A 24,134-nucleotide genomic window follows, 5' to 3' on the forward strand; every position below is an offset into this window, starting at 1 on the left:
TAAATCTGAGTAAAGTTTCTTCAGTATTACTGTGTTTACATCCATTCATTCACTCATACACAGGTTACACATATCACTCAAATTCTTCACATAATAAATCCAATTCCTTCTCTAATGATCAACATATTTCAGTAGCATCAAGAGTATTTAACATCAATTTACAAGTTAAGCCACACTGACTCCTTTGTACAAGTCTTTAACCATATGCCCTCCTCATCTAACACTAAAACACATTACGTACTTATGCTTTAAGGCATTGATCATTTTTTCCCTTAATGCTACTAAATTACTAAAAAAGACTGGGAAAATTACTGATAGGTGCCAGATCAACCATGCTGTGATGGATATGTGGTCAGCAGGCCACCATCAGCAGTAGCTTGGTTGACCAAACAAGCACCAGACAAGCCTGGCCCATTTCCAGGCTCTGGGAGAACAAAAACTCTAGGAACTTATTAAAGGTATAACAGGTTTCCTTCATATTAAGAGGTTTTACTTCATGCAGTGACCCCATCTTTACCAGTAATTTGTTATAAGGGGTATAATTTTTTCTTATGCTATCATTTAATCCTCGCCTCACTTTTTTTATCACCATTCTGTATCTTTATACTGCTCTAAACTAATTAAGTCAGACAGTCTGAAGAAAGAAACTTATAAAAGAAAACAGGTTTGGGCATAGAAATATCAATGAGCACATTCTGAACAGAATCCTATAATCAGTTTTCAATTGAAGTCTTGAGCCAAGTCAAAATATAACAGAGGGAAGGGGAGGGAAGGGGAGGGAGGAAGGAAAGGGAGGGGAGGGAGGGGAGGGAGGGGAGGGGAGGGGAGGGGAGGGAGGGGAGGGAGGGGAGGGAGGGGAAGGAGGGAGGGAGGGAGGGAGGGAGGGAGGGAGGGGATGGGAGGGAGGGAGGGGAGGGGAGGGGAGGGGAGGGGAGGGAGGGGAGGGAGGGGAGGGAGGGGAGGGAGGGGAGGGAGGGAGGGAGGGAGGGAGGGAGGGAGGGAGGGAGGGGATGGGAGTGAGGGAGGGAGGGGATGGGAGTGAGGGAGGGAGGGGATGGGAGTGAGGGAGGGAGGGGATGGGAGGGAGGGAGGGGAGGGAGGGGAGGGAGGGAAGTGAGGGAGGGAGGGGAGGGAGGGAGGGAGGGGAGGGAACATAAGAACATAACATAAGAAAGGAGGCACACTGCAGGAGGCCTGTTGGCCCATACTAGGCAGGTCCTTTACAATTCATTCCACTAACAAAACATTTGCCCAACCCAATTTTTAATGCCACCCAAGAAATAAGCTCTGATGTGAAAGTCCCACTCAAATCCAACCCCTCCCACTCATGTACTTATCCAACCTAAATTTGAAACTACCCAAAGTCCCAGCCTCAATAACTCAACTAGGTAGACTGTTCCACTCATCAACTACCCTATTTCCAAACCAATACTTTCCTATGTCCTTTCTAAATCTAAACTTATCTAATTTAAATCCATTACTGCGGGTTCTCTCTTGGAGAGAGATCCTCAAGACCTTATTAATATCCCCTTTATTAATACCTATCTTCCACTTATACACTTCGATCAGGTCTCCCCTCATTCTTCGTCTAACAAGTGAATGTAACTTAAGAGTCTTCAATCTTTCTTCATAAGGAAGATTTCTAATGCTATGTATTAATTTAGTCATCCTACGCTGAATGTTTTCTAACGAATTTATGTCCATTCTGTAATATGGAGACCAGAACTGAGCTGCATAATCTAGGTGAGGCCTTACTAATGATGTATAAAGCTGCAGTATGACCTCTGGACTTCTGTTGCTTACACTTCTTGATATAAATCCCAGTAATCTATTTGCCTTATTACGTACGCTTAGGCATTGCTGTCTTGGTTTAAGGTTGCTGCTCACCATAACCCCCAAGTCCTTTTTGCAATCTGTATGGCTAAGTTCTACATCATTTAACTTATAAGTACTAGGGTTATGGGCACTCCCGAGCTTCAGAACCTTGCATTTATCTACATTGAACTGCATCTGCCACTTTTCTGACCAAGAACAGAGTTTGTTTAAATCCTCCTGAAGTTCCATAACATCTACGTTTGAATCAATTATCCTACCTATCTTTGTGTCATCGGCGAATTTGTTCATATCACTAGTAATTCCCTCATCAAGATCATTGATATATATTATAAACAACAACGAGCCCAAGACTGATCCCTGTGGAACGCCAATTGTTACAGATCCCCACTCGGATTTAACCCCATTTATGGACACTCTCTGCTTCCTGTCAGTGAGCCATGATTCGATCCACGAGAGCACTTTTCCCCCAATGCCATGAGCTGCCACTTTCTTTAACAGTCTATGGTGCGGAACTCTATCAAAAGCCTTACTAATTCTAAGTAAATAATATCAAATTCTTTATCGTGGTCAACAGCCTCAAAAGCTTTACTGAAGAAAGTTAATAAATTAGTTAGACAAAACCGGCCTCTTGTGAATCCATGCTGAGTATCATTAATCAAGCTATGCTTATCGAGATGGCTTCTTATAATCTCAGGAAGGAGAGGAGGGAGGGGAGGGAGGGGAGGGGAGGGAGGGGAGGGAGGGAGGGAGGGGAGGGAGGGAGGGGAGGGAGGAGAGAGGGAGGGAGGGAGGGAGGGGGGGAGGGAGGGAGGGGAGGGGAGGGAAGGAGGGGAGGGGAGGGGAGGGGAGGGAGGGAGGGAGGGAGGGGAGGGAGGGGAGGGAGGGAAGGGAGGGAGGGGAGGGAGGGAGGGGAGGGGAGGGAGGGAGGGAGGGAGAGAGAGGGAGGTAGGGAGGGAGGGGAGGTAGGGAGGGAGGGGAGGGAGGGTGGTAGGGAGGGAGGGGAGGGAGGGGAGGAAGGGAGGGAAGGGAGGGAGGGGAGGGAGGGGAGGGAGGGAGGGGAGGGAGGGAGGGGAGGGAGGGAGGGAGGGAGGGGAGGGAGGGAGGGGAGGGAGGGGAGGAAGGGGAGGAAGGAAGGTGAGGAAGGTGAGGGAGGGGAGGGAGGGGAGGAAGGTGAGGGAGGGGAGGAAGGGAAGGGGAGGGGAGGGAGGGGAGGGGAGGGAGGGAGGGGAGGGGAGGGAGGGAGGGAGGGAGGGAGGGAGGGAGGGAGGGAGTGAGGGAGGGAGGGAGGGAGGGAGAGAGAGAGAGAGAGAGAGAGAGAGAGAGAGAGAGAGAGAGAGAGAGAGAGAGAGAGAGAGAGAGAGAGAGAGAGAGAGAGAGAGAGAGAGAGGGAGAGAGGGAGAGAGGGAGAGAGGGAGAGAGGGAGAGAGGGAGAGAGGGAGAGAGGGAGAGAGGGAGAGAGGGAGAGAGGGAGAGAGGGAGGTAGGGAGGTAGGTACAAGTACTATCCGACTTGCAACCTGCTTGACATACGATCACTCGTACTTATGACCATACGTCTAGCAGCATATACAGTAGTAAAATACGGTGGAACCTCTACTTACGAGTGCATCCACATGCGAATTCTTCCAGATACAAGCAGCTGCTTGGTCGATTTTTTGCTTCCAGACGCGAGCAAAATTTCCAGATGCGAGCGGGCCTCAAGGGAGGTTAATTGCAACTGGTGAGGGGGCTCTTGCTCCTGATCTAGCGAACTGAATCTCAGTTGTTTGTTGGACTATCTTATTGAAACTTGGGCAATGTATGATGAAAAGATGCTTCTTAACGTACGCCAAAAATGAAAGAAATCGGACCATAAATAATGGAGTTCACTTCTCAGCCATTAGCCTTCCCTTAGTGGTATATTTTCGTATGGATTTTATGGTCGTATTCTCGTTTTATTTGGTCTCATGTGATAGAATGGAAAATATACTACAAAAATAAATATGATTTTAATTGGTTTCACGATGAAAAGTACCTTGAAATTGAGCTCAAAATACCAGAAATGTTTGATTCTTTGGTGACATCAGTGGTAGACATCATGAGGTAGTGGTGGTAGACAACATGAAGCAGCAGTGGCAGACAACATGAAGCAGAAGTGGCAGACAACATGAAGCAACAGTGGCAGACATCATGAGGTAGCAGTGGAAGACAATATGAAGCAGCAGTGGCAGACATCATGAGGTTGCAGTGGCAGACAACATGAAGCAGCAGTGGCAGACAACACGAAACAGCAGTGTCAGACATCATGAGGTAGCAGTGGCAGATAACATGAAGCAGCAGTGTCAGACATCATGAGGTAACAGTGGCAGACAACATGAAGCAGCAGTGGGAAAGTGTAGCATTAAGAGTGTAGCAATTAAGTGTAGCATTAAGAGTGTAGCACTTATAAGTCACTCTGTTTGACTTTTTTGGGTTATCCTAGGTTCTCTACACATGTAGTCAGGAGCAGGACTGGCCGTTGTGGTGGCCCTATAAACCCCAACAACAATGGCAGCTCTCACCACCACTAGCCACATACCTAATGACATGTATTTTATTCATTCTAGTGTATATATCATGTTTCTATGTTATTAATATTGTTTATTATGTCATATGACATGAATTGTGATAGATAAATAAGCTGTATAGTTGATACTAGGGAAATTATTAAAGTATTCTCTCGTGCCTGGAATTCCACTGGAACGAATTAATTCCATTTCAGTTAATTTAAATGAGAAAAACTGACTCTGCAAACGAGCAAATCCAGTTGCGAGCAAGGTCATGGAACGGATTAAACTCGTAAGTAGAGGTTCCACTGTATTTAGTAAAAAGTAACATATGTCTGGCAGCATATACAGTAGTAAAATATTTAGTAAAAAGTAACATATGATACTATGTAGGTACTTTATATAACAAAGGTTTGACATTATGCCCTACCCAGTATGTTGGCAATTTTCTAAGGTTCAACTTGTTTCCATTTTGACTTACAACCGGTTGGTTGGAACCAAGATTGATGGACTGACCACATCGACTCAAGGTTGAGGGACTGATTACCTCATTCTCCTCCTATTCTTCAAGATTCTCCTTTATATGGACTGATGAAGCCACTGTGTGGTGAAACGTTTCCTCAATAAAGATACCCAAGAGCTGCACATGTGTCTAATTTATCAACGTGTCGGTTCTCTGAACCATTCATCTACAAGGTGGGTAGGTACATTAGTTAGGTAGGTAGGTACGTTAGGTAGGTAGGTAGGAAGGTACATTAGGTAGTATGTACTGACAGGTTGATAACATGTGCACTTCAACCCAAAGACTGTATGATGGCTGGGTACAAGGAGGAGGAAAGACAGAAGAGGATTATGACTGAATTTAGGATTAATTTTTTCCTCAGTTGATACTGGGCTAAAGGCATTTATTTTTAGTATACGGCCATCTTCATAATTTGTCAGTAAAAATAAGTCAAGAAATATAGTCTTTTCTTCCTGGTTCTGGGTCTGTGTTAATTGTACAAGGATAAGACTTAAATTATAGATTTAATTTTTCTCAATAGTTCTTTCAATTAGATTTTTTTTATATTAACAAGTGGCTTATGTGTCATAAGCTCATATATTTTAGATGAAAAATATGCAAGGTATGGAAAAGTATCCTTATGTATTACAAAATAAATTGGGTTCGTTGTATGCTACTTTGTGCTTTGAACCATTGGCTGGCATGTATATACTGCATAAAACAAAGGACACCTGTATTTCACTTTTATTTTTTAAGCAAAGAATGTTATCCGTGGAGGCAAAAAGGGAAATACATAAGAGCATACTGGTGGGAGTATATTGGTGCCAACGCTTTTATATGAGTGTAAAGCATGGGTTGTGAATGTTGCAGTGAGGAAAAAGCTGGAGGAAGTGGGGTAATAATAATAATAATAATAATAATAATAATAATAATAATAATAATAATAACAGCAACAACAATGTTGATGAAGATAAGGAAACTGTGATTTTGTGTATAGGATAAGTATCTGAGAGTGTTAGAGCAAAGGAAGGGGTAGCAGTAATGCTGAAGGATCAGTTATGGAAGGAGAAAAGAGAATATGAATGTGTAAATTCAAGAATTATGTGGATTAAAGTAAAGGTTGGATGCGAAAAGTGGGTCATAATAAGCGTGTATGCGCCTGGAGAAGAGAGGAATGTAGAGGAGAGAGAGAGATTTTGGGAGATGTTAAGTGAATGTATAGGAGCCTTTGAACCAAGTGAGAGAGTAATTGTGGTAGGGGACCTGAATGCTAAAGTAGGAGAAACTTTTAGAGAGGGCATTTTAGGTAAGTTTGGTGTGCCAGGTGTAAATGATAATAGGAGCCCTTTGATTGAACTTTGTATAGAAAGGAGTTTAGTTATAGGTAATACATATATTAAGAAAAAGAGGATAAATAACTATACAAGATATGATGTAGGGCAAAATGACAGTAGTTTGTTGGATTATGTATTGGTAGATAAAAGACTGTTGAGTAGACTTCAGGATGTACATGTTTATAGAGGGGCCACAGATATATCAGATCACTTTCTAGTTGTAGCTACACTGAGAGTAAAAGGTAGATGGGATACAAGGAGAATAGAAGCATCAGGGAAGAGAGAGGTGAAGGTTTATAAACTAAAAGAGGAGGCAGTTAGGGTAAGATATAAACAGCTATTGGAGGATAGATGGGCTAATGAGAGCATAGGCAATGGGGTCGAAGAGGTATGGGGTAGGTTTAAAAATGTAGTGTTGGAGTGTTCAACAGAAGTTTGTGGTTACAGGAAGGTGGGTGCGGGAGGGAAGAGGAGCGATTGGTGGAATGATGATGTAAAGAGAGTAGTAAGGGAGAAAAAGTTAGCATATGAGAAGTTTTTACAAAGTACAAGTGATGCAAGGAGGGAAGAGTATATGGAGAAAAAGAGAGAGGTTAAGAGAGTGGTGAAGCAATGTAAAAAGAGAGCAAATGAGAGAGTGGGTGAGATGTTATCAACAAATTTTGTTGAAAATAAGAAAAAGTTTTGGAGTGAGATTAACAAGTTAAGGAAGGCTAGAGAACAAATGGATTTGTCAGTTAAAAATAGGAGAGGAGAGTTATTAAATGGAGAGTTAGAGGTATTGGGAAGATGGAGGGAATATTTCGAGGAATTGTTAAATGCTGATGAAGATAAGGAAGCTGTGATTTCGTGTACAGGGCAAGGAGGAATAACATCTTGTAGGAGTGAGGAAGAGCCAGTTGTGAGTGTGGGGAAGTTCGTGAGGCAGTAGGTAAAATGAAAGGCGGTAAGGCAGCTGGGATTGATGGGATAAAGATAGAAATGTTAAAAGCAGGTGGGGATATAGTTTTGGAGTGGTTGGTGCAATTACTTAATAAATGTATGGAAGAAGGTAAGGTACCTAGGGATTGGCAGAGAGCATGCATAGTTCCTTTGTATAAAGGCAAAGGGGACAAAAGAGAGTGCAAAAATTATAGGGGGATAAGTTTGTTGAGTATACCTGGTAAAGTGTATGGTAGAGTTATTATTGAAAGAATTAAGAGTAAGACGGAGAATAGGATAGCAGATGAACAAGGAGGCTTTAGGAAAGGAAGGGGGTGTGTGGACCAGGTGTTTACAGTGAAACACATAAGTGAACAGTATTTAGATAAGGCTAAAGAGGTCTTTGTGGCATTTATGGATTTGGAAAAGGCATATGACAGGGTGGATAGGGGGGCAATGTGGCAGATGTTGCAGGTGTATGGTGTAGGAGATAGGTTACTGAAAGCAGTGAAGAGTTTTTACGAGGATAGTGAGGCTCAAGTTAGAGTATGTAGGAAAGAGGGAAATTATTCCCCAGTAAAAGTAGGCCTTAGACAAGGATGTGTGATGTCACCGTGGTTGTTTAATATATTTATAGATGGGGTTGTAAGAGAAGTAAATGCGAGGGTCTTGGCAAGAGGCGTGGAGTTAAAAGATAAAGAATCACACATAAAGTGGGAGTTGTCACAGTTGCTCTTTGCTGATGACACTGTGCTCTTGGGAGATTCTGAAGAGAAGTTGCAGAGATTGGTGGATGAATTTGGTAGGGTGTGCAAAAGAAGAAAATTAAAAGTGAATACAAGAAAGAGTAAGGTTATGAGGATAACAAAAAGATTAGGTGATGAAAGACTGGATATCAGATTGGAGGGAGAGAGTATGGAGGAGGTGAATGTATTCAGATATTTGGGAGTGGACGTGTCAGCGGATGGGTCTATGAAAGATGAGGTGAATCATAGAATTGATGAGGGAAAAAGGGTGAGTGGTACACTTAGGAGTCTGTGGAGACAAAGAACTTTGTCCTTGGAGGCAAAGAGAGGAATGTATGAGAGTATAGTTTTACCAACGCTCTTATATGGGTGTGAAGCATGGGTGATGAATGTTGCAGCGAGGAGAAGGCTGGAGGCAGTGGAGATGTCATGTCTGAGGGCAATGTGTGGTGTGAATATAATGCAGAGAATTCGTAGTTTGGAAGTTAGGAGGAGGTGCGGGATTACCAAAACTGTTGTCCAGAGGGCTGAGGAAGGGTTGTTGAGGTAGCCTAGGAAAGGTTGGAGGGAGGGGGTAAAGGAGGTTTTGTGTGCGAGGGGCTTGGACTTCCAGCAGGCATGCGTGACCGTGTTTGATAGGAGTGAATGGAGACAAATGGTTTTTAATACTTGACGTGCTGTTGGAGTGTGAGCAAAGTAACATTTATTAAGGGGTTCAGGGAAACCGGCAGGCCGGAGTTGAGTCCTGGAGATGGGAAGTACAGGCCTGAACTCTGAAGGAGGGGTGTTAATATTGCAGTTTAAAAACTGTAGTGTAAAGCACCCTTCTGGCAAGACAGTGATGGAGTGAATGATGGTGAAAGTTTTTCTTTTTCGGGCCACCCTGCCCTGGTGGGAATCGGCCAGTGTGATAATAAACATCTTGTAGGAGTGAGGAAGAACCAGTTGTGAGTGTGGGGGAAGTGTGTGGGGCAGTGGGTAGAATGAAAGGGGGTAAAGCAACTGGGAATGATGCGATAAAGACAGAAATGTTAAAAGCAGGTGGTGATATAGTTTTGGAGTGGTTAGTGCTTTTATTTAATAAATGTATGGAAGAGGGTAAGGTACTTAGCGACTGGCAGAGAGCATGCATAGTTCCTTTGTGTAAAGGAAAAGGGGACAAAAGTGTGTAAAAATTATAGGGAAATAAGTCTGTTGAGTACATCTTGTAAAGTATATGGTAGTTATTATTGAAAGAACTAAGAGTAAGACCGAGAGCAGGAGAGCAGATAAACAAGGAGGATTTAGGAAGAGTAGGGGGTTTGTAGACCAAGTGTTTACAGTGAAACATATAGGTGAACAGTATTTAGATAAGGGTAAAGAGGTTTTTGTGGCATTTATGGAGTTTGAAAAGGCGTATGATAGGGGGACAATGTGGCAGATGTTGCAAATGTATGGAATGAGAGGTAGGTTATTGAAAGTAGTGAAGAGTCTTTACAAGGATAATGGGGCTCAGGTTAGAGTATGTAGGTGAGAGGGGGATTATTTCTTAGCAAAAGTAGGCCTTAGACAAGGATGTGTGATGTCACCATGGTTGTTCAATATATTTATAGATGGATTTATAAGAGAAGTGAATGCTCGGGTGTTGGAAAGAGGTGTGGGGTTAAAAGATAAAGAATCTAACAGAAAGTGGGAGCTGTCACAGTTGCTCTTTGCTTATGACACTGTGCTGCTGGGAGATTCTGAAGAGAAGTTGCAGAGGTTGGTTGATGAGTTTGGTAAGGCATGTAAAAGAAGGAAATTAAAAGTGAATACAGTGGACCCCCGCAAATTCGGAACCGTGAATTCACGGCTTCAGTAATTTGCAGACTTTTCCTTAGAACTAATAATTGTTCGCAGAAATCCTTGAAAATTCGCGAAATTTTTTTGGCTTTTCTCGTGGCATTATATAATTTTTTATGCGTTTTAATGGTATATATTAAGAAAAATGTAATTTAATAATTTTGTAACATAAACATTAACGTAAATTCAGCAAAATCTCCACATAAAATGTAATACTGTATAAATTATTACTGTATATTTACCGTATGTATACCAAAGAACACGGGGTTGCATGAATTACAGTATACCAAAGAAAATGGGCTTGCATAAATTACAGTACATATGGGGGTAACATCAGTATTTTACATTCTAGCACTGTGGGAGACATAGCAGTACAATACTGTATATGGGTATAACTTTACATTCCTTTTTTTTTTTTTTAAGGGTGATGTATGAAGCTGAGCATGAAATTAAATTAAAGTGTTTTAGGGGCATATTTAGGGTTTAAACTATAAAAATAGGCATTTATAAGCATTTTTTAACAACATCCAGAATTCACGGCTTTTCCAAAATCATGGGTGGTCTAGGAACATAACCCTCACGAATCTGGGGAAAAATACTGTATAGGAAAGAGTAAGGTGATGAGGACAACAAAAAAATTATGTAACAAAAGACTGTTACTTCAGCAGCAGAAATTTGTTTTTTAGAGTTCTACCGGCCAGGTTATAAAATCCACACCAGCAATCCCCGATATCCAGAGGTTGACTCTCCCAGTTTACACATCTTATTTTGAGACGTGTTGGCCAGGCTGCTGCATCATCCTCTGATAACATTATTTATCAATGGAGGCAATGAAGCAAATGTATGAAAGTATAGTGGTGGCCCGGTGGCCTGGTGGCTAAAGCTCCCGCTTCACACACGGAGGGCCCGGGTTCGATTCCCGGCGGGTGGAAACATTTCGACACGTTTCCTTACACCTGTTGTCCTGTTCACCTAGCAGCAAATAGGTACCTGGGTGTTAGTCGACTGGTGTGGGTCGCATCGTGGGGGACAAGATTAAGGACCCCAATGATGACGCACTGACTTTCTTGGGTTATCCTGGGTGGCTAACCCTCCGGGGTTAAAAATCCGAACGAAATCTTATCTTATCTTATCTTATCTTAACACTCTTATATGGGTGTGAAGCTTGGGTTGTAAATGCTGCAGCGAGGAGGCGGTTGGAGGCAGTGGAGATGTTCTGTCCAAGGGCAATGTGTGGTGTAAATATTAGGCAGAGAATTCGAAGTGTGGAAATTTGGAGAAGGTGTGAAGTCAATAAAAGTATCAGTCAGAGGACTGAAGAGGGGTTGTTGAGGTGGTTTGATCATTTGGAGAGAATGGATCAAAGTAGAATGACATGGAGAGCGTACGAATCTGTAAGGGAAGAAAGGCAGGGTAGGGGTCGTCCTCGAAAAGGATGGAGAGAGGGAGTAAAGGAGGTTTTGTGGGCGAGGGGCTTGGACTTCCAGCAAGCGTGCATGAGCATGTTAGATAGGAGTGACTGGAGACAAACAGTTTTTGGGACCTGACGAGCTGTTGGAGTGTGGGCAGGGTAATATTTAGTGAAGGGATTCAGGGAAACCAGTTATTTTTATATAGCCGGACTTGAGTTCTGGAAATGGGAAGTGCAATGCCTGCACTTTAAAGGAGAGGTTTGGGACATCGGCAGTTTGGAGGGATGTGTAATAGGACGGTATAACTGGGGCCCTGATATTATATTCTATGGGGGGTTTATTATAATATTTCAGGTCACTTTGTATTCTGTATCTTTATATGCATATGCTTCTAAACTGTTGTATCTGGGCACCTCTGCAAAAACAGTGATTATGTGTGAATGAGGTGAAAGTGTTGAATGATGAAAGTATTTTTGTTTTGGGGATTTTCTTTCTTTTTGGGTTAACCTGCCAAGGTGGGAGATGGCCGACTTGTCAAAAAAAAAAAAAAAAAAAAAAAAGACTGGATATCAGATTCGAGGGAGAGAGTATGGAGGAGGTGAATGTATTCAGATATTTGGAAGTGGACGTGTCAGCAGATGGGTCTATGAAAGATGAAGTGAATCATAGAATTGACAAGGAGAAAAAGGAAAGTGGTGCACTGAGGAGTCTGTGGAGACAAAGAACATTGACCGTGAAAGCAAAGAGGGTGTGAGGCATGGGTGGTGAATGTTGCAACAAGGAGAAGTACTGGATGCAGTGAAGATGTCATGTCTGAGGACAATGTGTGGTGTAAATATAATGCAGAGAATCCATAGCTTGGAGGTTAGGAGTAGTTGTGGGATTACCAAAACTATTATCGAGAGGGCTGAGGAGGGGTCATTGAGATGGTTTGGACATGTAGAGAGGGTGGAACAAAACAGAATTACTTTGAGAGTGTATAAATCTGTAGTGGAGGGAAGGTGGGATAGAGGTCAGCCTAGGAAAGGCTGGAGGGAGGGGTTAAAGGAGGTTTTGTGTGTGAGGGGTTTGGACTTCCAGCAAAGGTAAGGGTGCATGAGCGTGTTAGATAGGAGCAAATGGAGACAAATGGTTTTTAGGGCTTGACGTGCTGTTGGAGTGTGAGCAAGGTAACATTTATGAAGGGATTCAGGGAAACCGGCAGGCCGGCCTTGAGTCCTGGAGATGGGAAGTACAGTGCCTGCACTCTGAAGGAGGGTTGTTAATGTTGCAGTTTAAAAACTGTAGTGTAAAGCACTCTTCTGGCAAGACAGTGATGGAGTGAATGATGGTGAAAGTTTTTCTTTTTCGGGCCACCCTGCCTTGGTGGGAATCGGCCAGTGTGTTAATAAAAAAAATAAAAATAACAATAAAAATAATAACAATCTTTACTTCTACCAGTACACGATACAACTTATATAGACCTAGTTGACATCACTGACATACTAAATAGAAAGCCCCTGGTTATCCAGAGAGTGAGGTCAATTTAGGTTAATTTTTTCCCCAGGATGCATTCACACTAGTTGGCTAACACCCAGGTACCTACTTGTTGCTAAGTGAACAATGACAGTAGGTATCTTAAGGAAACACTCCCAATGTTTCTAACTTTACCAGGGATCAAACCACAGACCTCAATGTGTGAGCTGAGTGCACTACCAACCAAGCTAAATATTATGCGGAGAATTTGAAGTTTGGAGATTAGGAGGATGTGCAGGGTTACTAAAAGTATTATCCAGAGGGTTGAGGAGGGGTTCTTGAGTTGGTATGGACATTTCAAGAGGATGGAGTAGAATAGGATGACATGGAGGGTGTATAAATCTGTAGTGGGGGGAAGGCAGAGTAAGGGTCACCCCTAGAAAAGGTTGGAGGAAAAGGGTAAAGGAGGTTTTGTATGCAAGGGGCTTGGACATCCAGCAGGTGTGTGCGAATGTATTAGATAGGTGTGAGTGAAGGTAAGTGGTTTTTATAACTTGACTTGTTACTGTGGTTGTTGCAAGGTAACATTTATGAAGGGACTCAGGTAAACAGGTCTGCCAGACTTGAGTCCTGGAGGTGGAAAGTTTAGTGCCTGCATTCTGAAGGAGGGGTGAGGATATTTGCAATCTGGAGGGGCATCCGAACTGTACTATTGGAACGCTTCTGGCAAGATGGTGAAAGAGTGAGCGATGGTGAAAATTTCTTCCTTTTCAGGTTTCACAACCTTGGTGAGAGACAGTCAAAGTGTTAAAAAAATAAATGAAGCAAATGCCTTACTTTCTCTTCCTTACCTGATATTGGTTTGACATCATCACGAAAAGCAGCCAGTTCTTGTGCTAATGTTAGGAAAGTCATGTGTGTTGTGGTGGACCATGTCAGGTGAAGCTGTTCACTGACATCTATGAGCAATTCTCCGTTGATCAACTCCACAACCACCTCACTCACTTGTCCACATTCACCCTAAAATATGTTTATTTTATTTTATTAATAATTAATTCTGAGAAAAGAGAGAAAGGCAGAAGAGGAGAAAAAACAAGGAAAGGAAGGAAAAGTGTGCTTTGTGGCTGTCAACAATCTCCATATTTAACTTAATATGTGAGAAAAGAAAGGAGTTGTTAGCATGCCTTAGGCAGGAAGGAGTAATATCTGATAGGAGCAAGTGCCACAGGTGAATATGGAGAAAGAGCAAAACAGCTGAGACAGATGGGACTAAGAATGAGATGTTAAATGCAAGTGAGGATATAGTTTTGGAGCAAGTGGTGTATTGTTCAATATTTGCATTAAAGAATGAAAGGTGCCTAAGGATTAGGAGAGAGCATGCATAGTGCCTTTATTTACATAAAAATGGGTCAAGAGAGAATGAAAGAACTATTGGGAAATAAGCTTGTTGAGTATGGTATACTAGATAAAGTGTACAGTCAGTAGAATTATTGGAAACATAAACACGTATGCAGTTTAATGTGATCCTTTATTGACAACGTTTCGCCCACACAGTGGGCTTTTTCAAGTCACAAACAGATCTACCTGGGGTGGAAGGCACGGGGGTATTTATAGTCAGGTTCAGAATGTTGAGGTCAGGTGGAGAATGCTGCATCTGATGATCTACCGGGTGGGATTATAGAGTCTTGGGTAGCTTGGCAGGGGTATTGGACAAGTTGTGAATAGACCTTCTGCAGTGTTCTATGTTCTTATGTGGGATAGCGATGAAGAAGTTTCTTGGCAAGTGGTTCAGATATGTAATACAAGCCACTGTTCTGGTTGAAATTGTTGGTTATAGAGACAAGCGATGATTCCAGGATTCTTCGGTATTGAGTGTTGTCTTCTGTGGCGATAAGTCTTGAGTTTCTGTAGTTAATTAAATGATTGTGTGAATTGCGATGTTGTACACAGGCATTCCTTGTATCGTCAGTCCTGCTTGCGTATTGGTGTTCTGAAATACGTGTTTGGAGGTCTCTTGATGTTTCACCCACGTATAATTTGTTGCAGTCATTACACGGGATTATGTATACCCCTGCAAAGGATGGAAGCTTGTCCTGTCTACTACTGGTGATGTCTTTGATGGTCGTGATTGTGGAGGTAGATACTTGGAATGATGTATTGGAAAAGATGTTGGAAACATGTTTGGCAATGGAGTTGGTGGGGAGGACTATGTATCTCTTCTCAGCAGTGTCTTCTCTGGGTGTGTTGAAGATGTTTAATGCCCGCCGTCTGCAGTCTCTGATGAAGTGATAAGGATAGTGGAGTTTAGAAAATACTTGTTCAATTATAGTGCATTCTTCCTCAAGGAATTCATTGCTGCAGATTCTGAGTGCGCGCAGGAAGAAGCCTATAATTACACCACGTTTAGTTTTGGTGTCGTGGTGAGAGTAGAAGTGGAGAAGATCGTTTTGGTTGATTGGTTTTCGATAGACTTTAAAACGAAGTTCATGGTCAGTTTTGCAGAGAAGAACATCAAGGAAAGGAAGAGTGTTGTCGACTTCTTCTTCAAGTGTGAACTGGATTGAGGGCTCGACCTGGTTGAGCTTGTCTTGGAGAGCTTGAACATTGAAGCGCCTGGAAGTTATGAGGAGAATGTCGTCAACATAACGGAGCCAGGTGACAGTCGAAGGAATAATGGTGGAGAAACGCTCGGCTTCCAGATGTTCCATGTATAAGTTCGCCAGGACGGCACTGAGTGGCGAGCCCATGGGTAGACCAAAAGTCTGTTGAAAGAGGTGATTTTTGAAAGAGAAACACGTAAAGCCGACACATAGTTCAACGAGGTCAATGAAATTGCTGGCTGGAATAGAAAGATCAAGTGAATCGTCAATTTTTCTGCACAGGAGATCGATGGTTTGTGTAGTAGGTACTTTGATGAATAGGGAAGTTACGTCAAGGCTGGAAAGTTTTTGTTCCTGATGTTGATGTTGCGAATGCGATTGAGAAGATCACCCGAGTGTTTGAGATGTGCTGGACTGATAGTGCCCAAGAGTTTGGAGAGGTGTTTTGCGAGAATTCCTGAAAGTTGGTGGGGAGCACTGCCTATTCCCGAAGATATGAGCCTCAATGGGATACCAGGCTTGTGAGTTTTTGGTAGGCCGTACATTTTGGCAGGTCTGGGGTTGCTGGGTATGGTGTGCAGAAGTTTCTTCCCTTGTTCTGAGTTCCTCAGAATGCGGCGAGTCCTTTGAAGAAAAGTTTTAGTAAGGTTGTCCACTTGGTTAGTTGTGAGGGGTTTGTAGGTATCTGGGTCATTAAGTAGATTGAGCATTTTGTTCCTGTAGCCGTCAGTGTTCATGATAACACCACCACCTCCTTTATCAGCGGTGGTGACCCTGATGGTCGTGTCTTCTGCTAAACCTTCAAGTGCAATGATGTAACGTCGAGGTATGACTGGGGAGCTGCATGTAGAGATGGCTGCTGAGATGATGCCTTGAAGAAAACCTTTTTGGAAGTCGAAGTCATTGTGTCTGTAGTTTTTGGCGATGAAATTGAGGTCTTGTTTTGGTTTCATAAGAATCCTGGAATCATCGCTTATCTCTATAACCAACAATTTCAACCAGAACAATGGCTTCTATAACAGAGCTGAACCACTTGCCAAGAAACTTCTTCATTGCTATCCCACATAAGAGCATAGAACACTGCAGAAGGTCTACTCACAACTTGTCCAATACCCCTGCCAAGCTACCCAAGACTCTATAACCCCACCCGGTAGATCATCATATGCAGAATTCTCCACCTGACCTCAACATTCTGAACCTGACTATAAATACTCCCATACCTTCCACCCCAGGTAGATCTGTTTGTGACTTGAAAAAGCCCACTGTGTGGGTGAAACGTTGTCAATAAAGGATCACATTAAACTGCATATGTGTTTATGTTTCCATTGTGTCGGTATTTTATACCATTAATTTTCAGTAGAATTATTGCTGACAGGCTCAAGGGTAAGACAGAAAGTAGGATTGCAGAGGGAAAAAGGAAAAAGGAGAATTTAGGAAGAGAAGGGTAGGGTAAGGGATGGAGTGTGTAGGCCAAATTACACTGAAGCATATAAGTGAACAAAACTTACATAAGGGTAAAAATCTGCTTGTCGCATTTAAGGATCTAGAAAAGGCATATGATAAGGTGATGTAGCAGATATTGCAAATGTATGGAATAGGGAGAATGTTATTAAGAGCAATAAAGAAGTTTTGTGAGATGAGTAAGGCTCAGGTTAGGGTATGTAGGAAAGAGCATCATTTTCCCTTAAAAATAGGCCATAATCAGAGACAAATGTCAACCATGTCAATCATGGTGACACTCATCTCTGATTATGGCATATTTTTACTGGAAAATGGGATTCAGGGAGACTGGTTACTTTTATATAACCGGACTTTACAGGTAGTAGGTTGGTAGACAGCAACCACCCAGGGAAGTACTACTGTCCTGCCAGGTGAGTGTAAAATAAGAGCCTGTAATTGTTTTACATGATGGTAGGTTTGCTGGTGTCTTTTGTCTGTCTCATAAATATGCAAGATATCAGGTACATCTTGCTACTTTTACTTTTACTAACACTTAGGTCACACTACACATACACGTACACGTTTATTGTATACACACTCATCTGAGCTTTCTTTGATTTTATCTTAATAGTTCTTGTTCTTATTACCTTTCCTTTTATATCCATTGGGAAGTGGAATAAGAATCTTTCCTCTGTAAGCCATGCATTTTTTTTTTTTTTTTTCAACAAGTCGGTCGTCTCCCACTGGGGCAGGGTGACCCAAAAAAGAAAGAAAATCCCCAAAAAGAAAATACTTTCATCATCATTCAACACTTTCACCACACTCACACATTATCACTGCTTTTGCAGAGGTGCTCAGAATACAACAGTTTAGAAGCATATACGTATAAAGATACACAACACATCCCTCCAAACTGCCAATATCCCAAACCCCTCCTTTAAAGTGCAGGCATTGTACCTCCCATTTCCAGGACTCAAGTCCGACTATATGAAAATAACCGGTTTCCCTGAATCCCTTCACTAAATATTACCCTGCTCACACTCCAACAGATCGTCAGGTCCCAAGTACCATTCGTCTCCATTCACTCCTATCTAACACGCTCATGCACGCTTGTTGGAAGTCCAAACCCCTCGCCCACAAAACCTCCTTTACCCCCTCTTTCCAACCCTTTCGAGGATGGCCCCTACCCCTCCTTCCTTCCCCTATAGATTTATATGCTTTCCATGTCATTCTACTTTGATCCATTCTCTCTAAATGACCAAACCACCTCAACAACCCCTCTTCTGCCCTCTGACTAATGCTTTTATTAACTCCACACCTTCTCCTAATTTCCACACTCCGAATTTTCCGCATAATATTTACACCACACACTGCCTTTAGACAGGACATCTCCACCGCCTCCAACCGTCTCCTCGCTGCTGCATTTACTACCCAAGCTTCACATCCATATAAGAGTGTTGGTACTACTATACTTTCATACATTCCCTTCTTTGCCTCCATAGATAACGTTTTTTGACTCCACATATACCTCAACGCACCACTCACCTTTTTTCCCTCATCAATTCTATGATTAACCTCATCCTTCATAAATCCATCCGCCGACACGTCAACTCCCAAGTATCTGAAAACATTCACTTCTTCCATACTCCTCCTCCCCAATTTGATATCCAATTTTTCTTTATCTAAATCATTTGATACTCTCATCACCTTACTCTTTTCTATGTTCACTTTCAACTTTCTACCTTTACACACATTCTCAAACTCATCCACTAACCTTTGCAATTTTCCTTTAGAATCTCCCATAAGCACAGTATCATCAGCAAAAAGTAACTGTGTCAATTCCCATTTTGAATTTGATTCCCCATAATTTAATCCCACCCCTCTCCTGAACACCCTAGCATTTACTTCTTTTACAACCCCATCTATAAATATATTAAACAACCATGGTGACATTACACATCCCTGTCTAAGACCTACTTTTACCGGGAAGTATTCTCCCTCTCTTCTACACTCCCTAACCTGAGCCTCACTATCCTCATAAAAGCTCTTTACAGCATTTAGTAACTTACCACCTATTCCATATACTTGCAACATCTGCCACATTGCTCCTCTATCCACTCTATCATATGCCTTTTCTAAATCCATAAATGCAATAAAAACTTTCCTACCTTTATCTAAATACTGTTCACACATATGCTTCAATGTAAACACTTGATCTACACATCCCCTACCCACTCTGAAGCCTCCCTGCTCATCCGCAATCCTACATTCTGTCTTACCTCTAATTCTTTCAATTATAACCCTACCGTATACTTTTCCTGGTATACTCAGTAAACTTATTCCTCTAAAATTTTTACAATCACTTTTGTCCCCTTTCCCTTTATATAAAGGGACTATACATGCTCTCCGCTAATCCCTAGGTACCTTCCCCTCTTTCATACATTTATTAACCCTTTGACTGTTTCCGACGTATAAATACGTCTTACGAGCCAATGTTTCTGACGTATTTATATGCACAAATTCTAGCGGCTTCAAATCAAGCGCCAAAGGCCTGGTAGGCCTACACGAGAGAGAATGGGTCTCAGTGGTCGGTGTGCACCCTGTGAAAAAAATCTGGGCCCCAGCGGTGCATTGCGGGAACGCCATGTTGTCAGTCCATTTTCACTATGCCTCTCGGTAAGAAGTTCCTCACTCCTCGGCGGATTGGAGGTCTTTTGTTCCCAAGTGATAGCTCTAACAGCGATGAAAATGTCAGTGAGAGTGAATTCCATGGGTTTGAAGTGAGTGTTACCGGAAAAAGTGCCCAGGATAACGTAATTAGTGATGAAAACCCAGATGACCCACAACCTTCCACCTCTGGTGCTGTGCCGGCTTGTTCACGTTCACGTTCGCCTGTACCAGGACGAAAGAGGAAACTATTTGGTCGTGTACAACACCCAGATGTTAGCAGTGATAGTGATAGTGATTTCAAGGTCATTGAAAGCAGTTCTAGTGACAGTGAGAGTGAATATTCCCCAGTGAAGCGGCAGTATGTATGACATAGCATGCGGTCTGGTAGTGTTTCATATGTTGTTCCAAGGGGAAGGAGAAACTCTGGGAGCACATCCCGTGGCCCTACACCACGACCTGATAGTGAAGATGACGATATTGTAACGATGGGTATGAATGATGAGAGTGAGGGAGGAGGCAGTGGTGGTGATAGTGAGGGTGGCACGGCCCATGTGGCACCATCAGCGGGCCACACTACTACCCACGCTGCTGACTCAGCACAACAACCAGCCTCACCCTACCCCACACTCCCACAACCTGCACCACCACAACCTGCACAACCACAACCACAGTACAATATCCAGACCCCACCAGCAGACCGCATCTGGGATTGGCAGGACGGTGACGAGTTTGTTCCCAGTCCCTATGACTTTGATGAAACACAAAGTGGAATAAAGCCATCTTGTCCACTTGGGAACAATGCCAGTGAACTGGACTGCTTTGAGTTATTCTTCGATGAACCCCTGATGGACATCATTGTCAGGGAAACAAACACATACTGTGATTACACCATGGCAAATACAATTCTCTCACCAAAATCACGGCTACACAAGTGGAAGGAGACAACTGTGGCAGAGATGTACCTGTTTTTTGCCACAATAATGCTTATGCCACATGTGTATAAGCACACTGTCACCACATACTGGGCAACAGAACGCCTGATTTCAACTCCAGGTTTTAGTGACATTATAGGTGTCAATCGTTTCCTGATACTGTTACGTATGTTACACTTTTCAGACAAAACCAGGCTTGACAGAAGCGACAGGTTATATAAGATCAGAAATGTGTTTATGTACCTGAAACAAAAGTGCTGCATGTATTTTTATCCCTTCAGGAAGCTTGTTATTGATGAGTCCTTGATTTTATTCAAAGGAAGACTCTCATTCAAGCAATATATACCAAGCAAGAGGAAACGCTTTGGTATAAAGCTATTTGTACTGTGTGATTGCAGAAGTGGTCTAGTTTTAGATATCATTGTGTACACTGGCAGTAATACTTTGAGAGATACCATGAAGTTATTGGGTATCTCTGGTGATGTGGTTCGAACAATGATGGAACCATATCTTGGTAAGGGGCATATGTTATTTACTGATAACTGGTACACAAGCCCCTTACTCAGTGATTTCTTGCGAGTGAACTTGACAGACGTGTGTGGCACAGTGCGTGGTAATCGTAAACATATGCCAAGGTTCGACGCTGGCACTCGCAGAGGTGAGGTGCAAGCCTTTGCTGCCAATGACATCATGGCATTTCAGTGGCATGACAAACGTAATGTCACATTGTTGACATCAGTTCACAGAAACGAAATGGTACCCAGTGGCAGGGACAACAGAGAGACCAATGAACCCATTCTAAAGCCTGCAGCTGTCATGGACTACAACCTCAATATGCGCTTAGTGGACAAATGTGACATGCAGATTGGGTTTGCAGACTGTGTATGCAAGAGTTATAAGTGGTATATAAAACTTTTTTTCCATCTTGTTGATATCTCTATGCTAAATGCTTATAACATATACAAGTTGAAGACCAACAAAACACCAAAATATGGTGAATTTTGCCTGTCAGTAATCAGACAAATAATTGCAAAGTACCAAGGAGCAACTCCTGCAATAGACCAGCGCCCACACACGTCATCTCGTATGAGGCCTGGTGATCACTACCCCATACAACTGCCTCCTACTACTGCCAAGAAAAATGCTCAGAAGAGGTGTTATGTATGTATGCATACCACAAAACGCCCACAAACACGCAGAGTCACTCGTTTTATGTGTGAGGAGTGTGAAGTGCCCCTCTGCATATACCCATGTTTCAAAGAGTTCCACAAGCTGCAGCAGTTCTAGGAACGTGTTTAGTGACTGTACGTATGTATATATATTATGGAACAATAGTAATAAACATTGTTTTGTATTGTTTGTTTGTGTAAACAAAGTGTATACACAAACTAATAGTGATAAAGTTTGTTCTGTTATTGTGTTGTAAACAATGAGTGTATATTTGAACAATGCACCTTACATTGGTCTCACAGGCCACATAAGTTACTTGGAAAAGAAAAATATTGAAAAATGCAAGAAACCTTTGAATTAGAGTAAATAAAAGAATACCGGGTGGGCGGCAGTGGCCGCTGTTGCCGTACGCACGTCAATTTCTGCAAACTTTGCGGCTCTATATCTCGGTAAGTACTGATGGCAAAAAATTTTTTTTAGGCTTAAAACACTAGTAAAAATATTCCTAACATTTTCATAAGAAAAAATAATTTTTTTTTTCGAATATTTGGCGACATAGAATGACAGTTTCAGAGAGGGGCCTGAAACAGTCAAAGGGTTAAACAAAAATACCAACCACTCTAACATTATATCCCCCCTTGATTTTAACATTTCTGTCATGATCCTGTAAGTTCCAGCTGCTTTACCCCATTTCATTCTATGTAATGCCTTACGTACCTCCACCACACTTACATTCTGCTCTTCTTCACTCCTAAAAGATGGTATACCTCCCTGGCCAGTGCATGAAATTACCACCTCCCTTTCTTCCTCAACATTTAAAAGTTCCTCAAAATATTCTCGCCATCTACCTAATACCTCCCTATCCCCATCTACTAACTCCCCTTCTCTGTTTTTAACTGACAAATCCATACTTTCCCTAGGCTTTCTTAACTTGTTTAACTCACTCCAAAATTTTTTCTTATTTTCATTAAAATTTCTTGACAGTGCCTCTCCCACTCTTTCATCTGCTCTCCTTTTGCACTCTCTCACCACTCTCTTCACCTTTCTTTTACTCTCCACATACTCTGCTCTTCAATTAATTCCCCATGAATATAATAATAATAATAATAATAATAATAATAATAATAATAGGTTGGTAGTAGGTTGGTAGACAGCAACCACCCAGGGAAGTACTACCGTCCTGCCAGATGACTGTGAAACAAAAACCTGTAACTGTTTTGCATGATGGTAGGATTGCTGGTTTCTTTTTCTGTCTCATAAACACGCTAGATAACAGGGATATCTTGCTACTCCTACTTACACTTTGGTCACACTTCACAGACACGCACATGCATATATATATATACATACATCTAGGTTTTTCTCCTTTTTCTAAATAGCTCTTGTTCTTTTTTATTTCTTCTATTGTCCATGGGGAAGTGGAAAAGAATCTTTCCTCCGTAAGCCATGCGTGTCGTATGAGGCGACTAAAATGCCGGGAGCAATGGGCTAGTAACCCCTTCTCCTGTATACATTTACTAAAAAAGAGAAGAAGAAAAACTTTATAAAACTGGGATGCTTAAATGTGCGTGGATGTAGTGCGGATGACAAGAAACAGATGATTGCTGATGTTATGAATGAAAAGAAGTTGGATGTCCTGGCTCTAAGCGAAACAAAGCTGAAGGGGGTAGGAGAGTTTCAGTGGGGGGAAATAAATGGGATTAAATCTGGAGTATCTGAGAGAGTTAGAGCAAAGGAAGGGGTAGCAGTAATGTTAAATGATCAGTTATGGAAGGAGAAAAGAGAATATGAATGTGTAAATTCAAGAATTATGTGGATTAAAGTAAAGGTTGGATGCGAGAAGTGGGTCATAATAAGCGTGTATGCACCTGGAGAAGAGAGGAATGCAGAGGAGAGAGAGAGATTTTGGGAGATGTTAAGTGAATGTATAGGAGCCTTTGAACCAAGTGAGAGAGTAATTGTGGTAGGGGACCTGAATGCTAAAGTAGGAGAAACTTTTAGAGAGGGTGTGGTAGGTAAGTTTGGGGTGCCAGGTGTAAATGATAATGGGAGCCCTTTGATTGAACTTTGTATAGAAAGGGGTTTAGTTATAGGTAATACATATTTTAAGAAAAAGAGGATAAATAAGTATACACGATATGATGTAGGGCGAAATGACAGTAGTTTGTTGGATTATGTATTGGTAGATAAAAGACTGTTGAGTAGACTTCAGGATGTACATGTTTATAGAGGGGCCACAGATATATCAGATCACTTTCTAGTTGTAGCTACACTGAGAGTAAAAGGTAGATGGGATACAAGGAGAATAGAAGCATCAGGGAAGAGAGAGGTGAAGGTTTATAAACTAAAAGAGGAGGCAGTTAGGGTAAGATATAAACAGCTATTGGAGGATAGATGGGCTAATGAGAGCATAGGCAATGGGGTCGAAGAGGTATGGGGTAGGTTTAAAAATGTAGTGTTAGAGTGTTCAGCAGAAGTTTGTGGTTACAGGAAAGTGGGTGCAGGAGGGAAGAGGAGCGATTGGTGGAATGATGATGTAAAGAGAGTAGTAAGGGAGAAAAAGTTAGCATATGAGAAGTTTTTACAAAGTAGAAGTGATGCAAGGAGGGAAGAGTATATGGAGAAAAAGAGAGAGGTTAAGAGAGTGGTGAAGCAATGTAAAAAGAGAGCAAATGAGAGAGTGGGTGAGATGTTATCAACAAATTTTGTTGAAAATAAGAAAAAGTTTTGGAGTGAGATTAACAAGTTAAGAAAGCCTAGAGAACAAATGG

General features: G+C 42.1%; 1 protein-coding gene across 2 annotated transcripts in view; it reads right to left on the reverse strand.

Annotated features, from left to right (window-relative positions):
• The window catches only part of hob (bridge-like lipid transfer protein family member hobbit), a 238,733-nt gene that overhangs the window by 135,687 nt on the left and 78,912 nt on the right, over positions 1–24,134 (reverse strand). For both annotated transcript variants that reach the window (XM_053770361.2, XM_070094472.1), the window contains exon 14: positions 13,403–13,571. In XM_053770361.2, coding sequence (XP_053626336.2) covers positions 13,403–13,571 — 169 coding nt within the window. The remainder of the gene's footprint in view (positions 1–13,402; positions 13,572–24,134) is intronic.

The sequence above is a fragment of the Cherax quadricarinatus genome, chromosome 4 (assembly GCF_038502225.1).
Source record: "Cherax quadricarinatus isolate ZL_2023a chromosome 4, ASM3850222v1, whole genome shotgun sequence".
NCBI classification, from domain to species: domain Eukaryota; kingdom Metazoa; phylum Arthropoda; class Malacostraca; order Decapoda; family Parastacidae; genus Cherax; species Cherax quadricarinatus.